The sequence below is a fragment of the Bombina bombina genome, chromosome 6 (genome assembly GCF_027579735.1).
Source record: "Bombina bombina isolate aBomBom1 chromosome 6, aBomBom1.pri, whole genome shotgun sequence".
Lineage (NCBI taxonomy): Eukaryota > Metazoa > Chordata > Amphibia > Anura > Bombinatoridae > Bombina > Bombina bombina.
The window spans coordinates 802,453,121-802,465,460 of NC_069504.1; the positions used below are offsets into that span (position 1 = coordinate 802,453,121).

The 12,340-nt window shown below is 33.9% G+C and overlaps 1 protein-coding gene across 1 annotated transcript in view; it reads left to right on the forward strand.

The window, feature by feature from the left end:
* The first annotated feature begins 1,732 nt into the window (after window positions 1-1,732).
* RETSAT (retinol saturase) overlaps window positions 1,733-12,340 on the forward strand; it is a 63,947-nt gene continuing 53,339 nt past the window's right edge. The window contains exons 1-3 of the mRNA XM_053718132.1: window positions 1,733-1,948; window positions 8,745-8,927; window positions 9,063-9,304. Coding sequence (XP_053574107.1) covers window positions 1,792-1,948; window positions 8,745-8,927; window positions 9,063-9,304 — 582 coding nt within the window. The 5' untranslated portion in view covers window positions 1,733-1,791. The remainder of the gene's footprint in view (window positions 1,949-8,744; window positions 8,928-9,062; window positions 9,305-12,340) is intronic.

Genomic DNA, 12,340 nt, shown 5'->3' on the forward strand with positions numbered 1-12,340 from the left:
ATTTTATATATACAGTAGATACATATATCACACCTCTCATAATTACATTTTTAGTTTTATTAACCCATTTTAATATTTTCTCATTAAAAGTTATGTTTTAACTTTGCCTCACATTTTCATTATATAGATTGTGGTAACCCACTAGTAGGTGGTATAATTGTTGTGGAGTGCTACTAGGTAAACACTTTTGTGCTAATTTAACATTTTAAACAAGTGTATATACACATATTAACACATGAATAAATATGTATATAAGCACATACATATATTTACTGGGAACACACAGTTCCCATAGACTGCAATGCAAACGCACTTTTCAGTGCTGTTTTCTTTTTTCACCCCACACCCTCCAACTTTAGACCCCTAAAAACTGCTTTTTTGCAGTTATTTTATTAAAAAATTAAAGATGATACTATCTTTATTTTTTAATAAAATATATCACACTTGATTTGGGGGGCATTTTGTGGACATTTATAAAGTTAACCAGAGATCTGATCTAGGCTTATTTTAAAAGCGTTAATTGCTACCGCGAGCTTGTGGTAGCAATAACCAGTCACTTGTAATAGCTGGTTATTTATTGCGCGCCCGCAAATTAGCTCACCACATAATCCAGCCCAGTATGCATTATTTTGGTTCACAGAAACTGCCATCACAGAAAGACACCTGCAATGATACACATTGGTTCCACCTATTTTTAATTTATGTTTAAATCTTCATTTAAGATTTTTACATAACCTATTTTTGTAAGCTATTACTTAATTATTTTTTTTAGAATTAGATGATCCAGGAGCTTTTGTAATATAACTATTTTTTAGTATACAATACACATATATATAATTTATATATATTTTTTCTTACTGGCAATGTTTTACAAATCTTAAAAAAAAATAAAAAAAAATAAAGTCCCATTGTGAAAACTGAAATATATTTTAAATTAGGCATTAAAAAGATAATACTGATTATTTTGCAATAATCCTACTTAGGAAAATATAATTCTCTATATTAAAACTAAATAAAGTTTATAAAATCTGATTTTGTAAGGTAATTTACCAGTTTATTTTACATTTTAGTGCAAATCACACAGGAAGTGCTTTGTGGGATTTTACTGATACATAGTTTGACATGCAGAACCGACCCCAGATACCGTGTCACACTGTCTCAAAGTGGGTCTAGACAACTCCAAACAACTATGTATTTAAAAACACTGTGGAGACTTATATATATATATATATATATATATATATATATATATATATATGTGTGTGTGTGTGTGTGTGTATATATATATATATGTGTGTGTTTGTGTATGTATGTGTGTGTGTATATATATATATATGTGTGTGTGTGTGTGTGTATGTGTGTGTGTGTATATATATATATATGTGTGTGTGTGTATGTGTGTGTGTATATATATATATATGTGTGTGTGTATGTTCCTCATCGCTATACATCTGCATGCTGAATAAAACTGAGGTAAATGAATAAATAAAGCTCAGGTAAAATAAAAGTATCTGACAGTCTTGTTTCAGAGAAAGCTCACGGTTTAAATGACTTATACAATTTCTTGCTACATTGAGCTTATATAATGAAATCTGATCATACACGTTCCTAATTGTTTCATGTTTTATAACACTCAGAGCTTTGTCATTTTGTCTTATGAAATCACCAGTGGGGTGAGGGTTAAGGAGGTGTGACAGCCAGTCAAGTCCAGCCCATTGTGTGTCTGCGAATACACTGAGTCTCCAGGAAGCAGTAACAAGCAAGCACTGAGAACTGACACAGGCAGTCGGCATGTGGCTTTATGTAATAGCAGGGCTACTGGCCACCCTTTTACTTGTCTGGAAATGGCTACAAGGCCGAGCACCTAACCCTTTTGCTGTGGACACAAGAAGGCCCCCAAAACCTTTGGTTTTTGACAAAGGAGTGCGAAGAAAAGTGATTAAAAATGGTAATACAATTTTTATTTTTAAATAGGTTAATCTAACTGTATCTTAACGAATGACCTGTATGACTTTTAACTATATTATATTAGTGCATTATATACTGTACTGTACATTCAGGTGATAGGGATTGTTTTCGTAGCTTTCTTATAATCTTTGCTAGCAATCTACTCAATGAATCGGCTCTAAGGAATTTTGCGGTGCTATAAAAATAACTTATAATAATGAATGTATCAATCATAGTGACGATAACCAATTGTTATACACAATAACTGAGTCTGTCACCTTTGTTCTAGTAAGTCACTATCAACTCAGTCGATGGTTAACCAATTGAAAGTTCACCTCTGGTGTAGCTCCGTTATTATTGGTACTTGTCTTAATGTGACACAGTAGGGCTGGCAGATGAGAAAGCAATTCAGAAAATGCATTGTTTGAATTAAAAAAGATATAACAGCGCAAAAATAAAATGCTCCAATGTGCTGGAGAATTTTATTATTATTGTACTATTGCTTGAAGAGAACTTTGAGGTTAAACACATAGTTAAAGGGCCAGTAAAGTAAAAGGTTCATGATACAGATAACGCATACAATTTTAAACAACTTTCCAGTTTACTTCTTGTATCACATTTGCTTTGTTCTCTTGGTCTCTTTGTTGAAGAGTAAACCTAGGTAGGCGAATATGAGCTCAGGAGTGTGCACGTGTCTTTAACATTCTATGGCAGCAGTGCTTGCTACTATGTATTACAAACACTGCCGCTAGATGGCTAAAGACACGTGCATTCTGCTGAGCGCACCTACGATGCCAAGATAACTAAGCACAATTAATAATAAAAGTGCATTGGAAAGTTGTTTAAAATGTCTATTACAGTCTCTTTAAAGGGACATTCTGGTCAAAATTGAAATGCACATAGATGAATCACATCTTTGAAAAGAAACATACAGGCGTACCTCGGAGATATTGTGGGTTTGGTTCCAGACATCCACAATAAAGCGAATTTAGCAATAAAGTGAGTCACACTCATTTTTTTGTTTCCCATTGCATATAAAAGTTATATTTACACTATACGGTAGTCCATAAGTGTGCATCAGCATTATATCTAAAATAAAACATTGTACCTACATTTATTAAACAATACTTTATTGCTAAAAAATGCTAACCATCAGTGAGTCATAATCTTTTTGTGGGTGTTGTGTGCGTATATATAGATGTATGTGTATTCATGTTTATTTAGGTGTTTATATACACTATGTATATATGTTGGGAAAATGGCGCTAATAGATTTGCTCAACACAGTTGCCATAAACCTTAAATCTGTAAAAAGAGCAATATCTGTGAAGCGCAATAAAATGAGGTATGCCCGTATTTGCATTTTTGCCAATACATATATATATTGCATCAAGTAAAAGTTATCACTAGTTTAATGCATTTTCCACTGCGCATGCACGTGAAGCATAGTTAGATATTCTCAGGGCACCAGCATTTTGTCTACTGCAGTTGGTCAGAGAGCCAGTGCGGCTTGTCTCACGTCATAATATAAAAAAATAGAGTCATTACCAGATACAAACTCCTTAGGCTCACTGAGCAAGTGCTGTGTTTAAAATGCTGGTGCATTGAGAAATCTTAAAGGGACATTCCAGCCAAAATTGGAATCCACATGGATGCTTTTCACTTTTGAAAAGAAGCATTTTTTGTAATATACATGTATTAGCAAAAATGTTTCTAATAAAAGCTATAGCTGTTTAAAAAGTGTATTTAAGTATGCACCGTGCACCAGCATTATAAACACAGCACTTGCTCAGAGAGCCTTAAGTGCTTGTATCATCTAGTAATGACTCAATTTGTTACTTGCTGACATGATACAAGCCCCACTGATGATCTGAGCAGCTGCATTATTTAGAATGTGGGTGCAGTGACAATATCTAGCTATGCTTCACATGCACGTGCAGAGAAAAATGTTTACACTAAAATAGTGATGACTTTTACTAGAAGCATTTTTGCCAGTACATTTATATTGCAAATATGTTTCTATTCCAGGATGTAATTCATCTATGTGCATTTAAATTGTGACCGGAATGTCCCTTTAAAGAACTACTAAATGCAGTAGATATGCAAGATAACAAGATAATACAAAAGCACTCAGGCCCTGATATTTAAAACCGACCTTCTGGGAACATGGTGGACACTTCAAATCCTGCCCCCCATTCCTCCCAGAAGCAGGTAGCACCCCACACAAGTTGTATCCCTAGGTGCCTCATCAAATTTCTGACAAGGTAAAAATTGCCTTTAAAAGAATCTGAGTTGTTTCATAATATGGATTCTTATAGAATCTTGACCAGAGAGGTTTAGAGAATTGTGCCCATAGTAAGCATTATTTTAGTTCACAGAAACTGCCATCACAGAAAAACACCTACAATGATATACACCTTGGTCCCATCTGCTTTTAGTTTAAATTTAAATCATGTAAGATTTTTACGTAATATGTTTTTGTAATCTAAAGGTGAAACTCGAAAAATTAGAATATCGTGCAAAAGTTCATTTATTTCACTAATTCAACTTAAAAGGTGAAACTAATATATGAGATAGACTCATTACATGCAAAGCAAGATAGTTCAAGGCGTGATTTGTCATAATTGTGATGATTATGGCTTACAGCTCATGAAAACCCCAAATCCACAATATCAGAAAATTAGAATATTACATGCAATCAATCAAACAAGGATTGTACATACCTGTAGAACAATATCGGACCTCTGAAAAGTATAAGCATGAATACTGTATGTACTCAGTACTTGGTTTGGGCCCCTTTTGCAGCAATTACTGCCTCAATGCGGCGTGGCATGGAAGCTATCAGCCTGTGGCACTGCTGAGGTGTTATGGTAGACCAGGATGCTTCAATAGCGGCCTTCAGCTCTTCTGCATTGTTCGGTCTCATGTCTCTCATCTTTCTCTTGGCAATGCCCCATAGATTCTCTATGGGGTTCAGGTCAGGCGAGTTTGCTGGCCAATCAAGCACAGTAATCCCACGGTCATTGAACCAGGTTTTGGTGCTTTTGGCAGTGTGGGCAGGTGCCAAGTCCTGCTGGAAAATGAAGTCAGCATCCCCATAGAGCTCATCTGTGGAAGGAAGCATGAAGTGCTCCAAAATCTCCTGGTAGATGGCTGCGTTGACCCTGGACTTAATGAAGCACAGTGGACCAACACCAGCAGATGACATGGCTCCCCAAATCAACACAGACTGTGGAAACTTCACACTGGACTTCAAGCATCTTGCAGTGTGTGCCTCTCCATTCTTCCTCCATACTCTGGGTCACTGGTTTCCAAATGAGATGCAAAATTTGCTCTCATCAGAAAAGAGGACTTTGTACCACTGAGCAACAGACCAGGTCTGTTTTTCTTTAGCCCAGGTAAGACGCTTCTGACGTTGTTTGTTGTTCAAGAGTGGCTTGACAAGAGGAATCCGACATTTGAAGCCCATGTTCTGGATCCGTCTGTGTGTGGTGGCTCTTGATGCACTGACTCCAGACTCAGACCACTCCTTGTGAAAGTCCCCAACACTTTTGAATGGCCTTTTCCTGACAATCCTCTCCAGGCTGTGGTCATCCCTGCTGCTTGTGCACCTTTTTCTTCCACACTTTTCCCTTCCACATAACTTTCTATTAATGTGCTTTGATACAGCACTTTGGGATCATCCAACTTCTTTTGCAATTACCTTTTGAGGCTTTCCCTCCTTATGGAGGGTGTCAATTATGGTTTTCTGCACAACTGTCAGGTCAGCAGTCTTTCCCATGATTGTGATTCCTACTGAACTAGACTGAGAGACTATTTAAAGGCTCAGGAACCCTTTGCAGGTGTTATGGTTTAATTAGCTGATTAGAGTGGGACACTTTGAGCCTAGAATATTGCACCTTTTTAATCAATATTCTAATTTTCTGAGATTGTGGATTTGGGGTGTTCATGAGCTGTAAGCCATAATCATCACAATTATGGCAAATCATGGCTTGAACTATCTTGCTTTGCATGTGATGAGTCTATTTCATATATTAGTTTCACCTTTTAAGTTGCATTAGTGAAATAAATTAACTTTTGCATGATATTCTAATTTTTCAAGTTTCACCTGTATTACTTAATTATTTTTTTTTAGAATAAGATGATCCAGAAGCATTCAAAATGACTAATTTTAGTAGTAAATAAACCTTTAAGAGATAAATAATTCCTTACTGGCAATGTTTTACAAATCTTATTTTTTTTATGACGTCCCATTGTGAAAACTGAAATATATTATAATTAGGCATTAAAAACATAATACTCATTATTTTGCAATAATACCTGCACCCTTTTAAGAAGCGGCTTACCAGGGCTCAATTCCAGTCTGGCACTGAGTTCCAGGAGTCCGGCTAGCTTTTCTGGCCCTCTGGCGTTTACCTAATCTCATTGACAAAATATGCATTGGCATGTACAATGTAGATTATTTTAAGTATTGTAGATATATTAAAAGTGGTTTAATAGTTGCTTGCTATTCAAACATAAATATATATTTGAAAATATAAGTTTATGTTTAAAAAAAGCAAGCAACCATTAAATCCCTTTAAAGATATCTACAATACTTTAAACAATATGCATTGTACATGACTATGCATATCATTTAAACATTTACCCCTAGTCTGCAATAACCTAAAACTAACTGTATAAGCTAAGACCCTACACATAAATATTCAATATTTAAAATGATGCATTGTTATGTAGAATGTTTAAATATTTGCATATAAATTAAAATGTAATTAATGTTGCTTGTTGTGTTTATTATTGCTAATTAGACATTATAGTTCTACATAACTACATGCCTGTAACGTAAAAATATAATTTAATGCAATTGACTACTATAACATAAATATATAGGAATATATATATATATATATATATATATATATATATATATATATATATATATATTTGTTATCACAAATAAAAAAGCAAGCTAATATAAATACATTTTAATGTAAATGCATTACTTAAACCATGATGCAATATACATGCATAACTGTTTAAATATTGAATATCAATGCAAGGCCTGACTACATTATATCTACAATCTTTGAAATAAATTTAATGGTCATGTATAATGGATATATAAATTAAAATGTAGATATTCTTGCTTGATGGATTTATTATTGTAATATACACACACATATATATATATATATATATATATATATATATATATATATATATATATATATATATATATATATATATATATATATGTGTGTGTGTATATATATATATATATATATATATATATATATATATAATTATTAAATACATTATTTAAATAGACAGAAACATTGCATTTATACATATTGTGATCAGATGGTAAATATAAATATATTTTTAAAATATTTGTTATAAAAGTATAAAAGACAGTTGCATTTCAATTATAGTATTACATAACTGCATGCATGTTATGTAAAAAAAACTATTGTAATACTAATGCCTTTTATAATATGAATATAATTTTTAAAATATATATTCATGTTTAAAATAAAAAACACAACAAGAAAAAATAAGTACATATTTATTTATTTATTTTATTTATATACAATACTTAAAAGAATATGCATCATACATAAATGCAATATTTTTAAAATGATAGATAAATGCTCTATTAACCCCTAAACTGCCCTAACCTAATCACCTAGGCCTAATAAATTATCAATAATAACATAATCAACCCCCATACTGGTATTAGGGGTAGTAAGGAAATTAAAGGGACACTGAACCCAAGTTTTTTCTTTTGTGATTCAGACAGAGCATGCAATTTTAAGCAACTTTCTAATTTACTCCTATTATCAATTTTTCTTTGTTCTCTTGCTATATATATTTAAAAAAGAAGGCATCTAAGAACTCTGGACAGCACTTTTTATTGGTGGGTGACTTTATCCACCAATCAGCAAGGACAACCCAGGTTGTTCATCAAAAATGGGACGGCATCTAAACTTACATTCTTGCATTTCAAATAAAGATACCAAGAGAATGAAGAAAACTTGATACTAGGAGTAAATTAGAAAGTTGCTTAAAATTTCATGCTCTTTCTGAATCACAAAAGAAAATATTTAGGTTCAGTGACCCTTTAAGGCCTAATAAATGGTAACCATCAATAATCACCTAATCAACCCCCATACAGGTATGGGGCAGGGTTAGGAGATTAAGGCCTACTAAATACTAACTAACAATCATCTAATCAACCACCATACAGGTATGGGGGGTGGTTAGGAGATTAAGGTTTAAACCTCCACCTCCCAACACAAACTAGAACTACACTAACACCTAACACCCCCCTCTCTAAACCAACCATCTAAACTAACCCTCTAAAGTAAAAAAAAAAATTAAAAGTATTCTAACCAAAACTTGTAAATATTAATTTTATACATAAATAAAATAAAACATTCTTATCTCTGGCCTTGATGAAACAATTCTTAGATCTATTACAAAATGTTAGGTGTCTTTTTGTGGCTGTGAAATCACAATCATAATGTGATTATTTTCCAAATATAAGGACTGTGTTCAAGTAAACTGCTGTAACAACCCTTTTTCATGCACAGAAATATTGAAATGTGTTTAACATCTGCTCTTTTATGATAGAACTCAATTGAGTAGTAGGCCCCTCTAATTGAAGGCTTACGTTAGAAGGTACTGTTGGCAGACTTGATGGGCCTTCTGCAATCAAATCTATTATTCTTCTGTATCCCTCTCCTTGTTGCTGGCTTTTCTCCAATAACCCCACTTATACTGTTCTGTATTTTTCAGTTTTCTCCCCAGAGAAAGTCCCCCAGAAGTTGGATGCCATCATCATTGGTAGTGGTATTGGGGGACAGGCAGCAGCTGCCCTCCTTTCTAAAGCTGGCAAACGAGTGCTCGTCCTGGAACAGCTGGGAAAACTTGGAGGTTGCTGTCACACATTTAATGAGAAGGGTTACGAATTTGATGTAGGTAAGTATCCAGAGCAGTGCCTGCTGGGAATAAAGTAATGTCTTCAGAGAAAACATAGGATATACAGTCTTAGGTATAAGCAGAGGAAATATAGTGATACTAAATGAGCTTGACCATTACTGTCTTGTTTCTTAGGAATTCATTATATTGGGCAGTTGAATGAGCAATCTCCATTCAGGTTGATTATAGATCAGCTAACAGATGGACAACTGGAGTGGGCAAAGATGGATGACCCCTTTGATGTGGTGCTGCTGGGAGACACAGGAAATGGGCGCCGATACAACATGCACAGTGGGCAGCAAAGGTACACAGAGGAGCTGAAGAAGGCCTTTCCAGGAGAGGAAAAAGCCATTGACAACTTCATGCATCTAGTCAAGGTAGATTTGCTTTAGATACAGACTATATTATTGTGTCACTGTGGCTTGTTTTGTGCAGTATTGGAATTTAGTACTACCTTTAAATACAGGGATGGATAAACGTTAACTTTGTTTAAAAGGACATGTAACCCAAATGTTTTATTTCCTGAGCATGTCATTTTAAACAACTTTCCATTTGACTTCTCTTAAGAATTTTGCTTCCTTGTCTTGGTATGCAGCAATGCACTAGTGAGAACTAGCTGAACACATCTGTAAACCAATGACAAGAGGCATGTATGTTCAGCTACCAATCAGCAGCTAGCTCCCAGCTCCTGAGCCTACTTAGGTATCCTTTTTGAAAAAAAGGATACCAAGAAAACAAAGCATATTAGATCATAGAAGTAAATTGGAAAGTTGTTTAAAAATTGTATACTCTATCTCACTTGTTTTCAAACCAGGCCACATTTTGAGGATCTCAAAAAGAAAAAGAAAAGTAACCACTATCTAAGCACAAACTTACAGACAAATAGGTATAACCTAATGAAAAGGACCATAAATAAAATGTAACATTATTTATTGGAATAAACATTTTTTTATTTATGGTCCTTTTTATTAGGTTATACCTATTTTGTCTGTAAGTGTGTGCCTAGAGAGTGGTTACTTTTCTTTTTGAGGTTTACATTTTTTACCACTGGGGCACCCCCCACACTTCCCATAGGGATGTAAGCGTATGGGTATGTACTTGGATATGATTAGATATATTGGATTGGTTATACCTATATTGTTAGTATATACGCAATTTGAGGATATCTGAACTGGAGAACAGATGAAATAATCAGCTGATTAGTATCTGCGTATTATTTTTCAAAAAGGGATACCAAGAGAATGAAGCCCATTTGAAAATTGAAGTGAATGTCAAAGTGTCTTAAAATAGCATGCTCTATATGAATTGTGCAAGTTTAATTAATAGACCAGTACATACAGTAGATTTGCATAATCAACACATGCATAATAAAAAGACAATGCAATAGCACTTAATCTGAACTTCAAATGAGTAGTCGATTTTTTTTTTTTTTTTTACAAATTTTATGTTATGTCTATTTCCCCTCCTCCTGTATCATGTGACAGCTATCAGCCAATTACAAATGCATATACGTATATTCTGTGAATTCTTGCACATGCTCAGTAGGAGTTGGTAACTCACATTTTGTTAATGGAAGTAAATTGAAGGGTTGTTTAAAATTGAATGCTCTATCCGAATCATGAAAGTTTAATTTTTCCCTATCCCTTTAAAACAAACATTATTGTAACATCATAGTAATACAGTACATATCACAAAAACCTGATGCTACTGTAAGCTGAGGTGTGTTTTCAATCAGTAAGCTACCACATGTATAAAATGCAGGGGGTCAGCTTACTCTGTGAATGATGTTATCACAGAAATCAAGCTTAAAGGGACATAATATTCATATGCTAAATCACTTGAAAGTGATGCAGAATAGCTGTAAAAAGCCGACATGAAAATATCACCTAAACATCTCTATGTAAAAAGGGAAGATATTTACCTCAAACTGTATTTAGCTCGCCAGAATAAATGTTTTTTGAACAGTTAGAGCTGCTGTAAAGCTGCAAGTTGAAAAAAAAAAGAAAACACAATAGCCAATCAGATGAGGTCTTGCATTTCTTTGCAGTAATCTCATTAGATTTCACACTAAACTGAAAAGGAAAATAACATGACTGTGCCTGCACATGCCAGATGCACACTTCCTAGCTTGTCCTGGAACAAGCCTAATGACTGGCTGCTTAAAGTCTCTTTAAAGTGGGGTATGAATACTTAGGAAATTTGAGGTAAAATATCTTCCTTTTTTACATAGAGATGTTTAGGTGATATATTCTAGTCAGCTTGTAATATCTATGCTCCATCACTTTCAAGTACTTTAATAGAAACATATTTACAATATACGTACATTGGCAAAAATGCATCTAATAAAATGTCTTACTGGCATAGTATTCACATTTTTCTTTGAATGTGCCTGTGACGTTCTAGATATTCTCAGTGCACCAGCATTTTAAATTCTACAGCTACTCAGAGGGCCAGTGGGGTTTGTATCATGTGAGCAATGATGTAAATTGAAGCATTACCAGATGGTACAAGCACCTAAGGCTCTCTAAGCAAGTGCAGTGTTTACAATGCTGGTGCACGGTGCATACTTTAAATACAGTTTGTTTTAAAACAGCTTTAGTGTTTATTAGAAGCATTTTTGCTAATTCATGTATATTGCAAAAATGCTTCTATTCAAAAGTTTAATGCATCCATGTGAGTTCCAATCTGGGCTGGAAACATAAGACTCCTAAAAAGGGGACACGTGGCTGACTGTAATGCTAGGTCATCTGATGGCCAAGATAGCGGCATGAAGTCCCCAGATTTCAGAATGATTTCAGCATTGCGGATAAAACTCCAATAGCCTGTTTGGCAAAGTGTCATGCCCGTTAAGCATAAAAACAAAATAACCTGTTTGTTCAACACAAGAATATCCATTTTTAAAAGAAATGTAATATATTTTTAATGCTTCCTTTTTATGCAGAAATGGGAAAAAACAAAAAACTTTAATGTCACTTTTTAATATGCATACACTGCGTGCCTATACTTTACAGACACGCAGATGTCCACTGTGAAAGTAAGATAGATTTCTTAGTATCATGAAAGGGACAGTAACGTCATAATTAGACATGCATGATTCAGACAGAGCAAACTATTTTAAATAACTTTCCAATTTACTTTTATTATTTAATTTGCGATTGGTGACATATATATATATATACACACATATATACATACAGTATATATATATATATATATATATATATATATACTGATTTTCATTGGCTCACCCATTTGTTCAGTTAGAAACCAGTAGTGCATTGCTGCTCCTTCAATAAATTATTCCAAGAGAATGAAGTACATTTATTAATATAAGTAAACTAGAACGTTGTTTAAAATTGTATATTCTATGTCATGAAAGAAAAAATTTAGGTTTTATGTCCCTTTAATAAAGC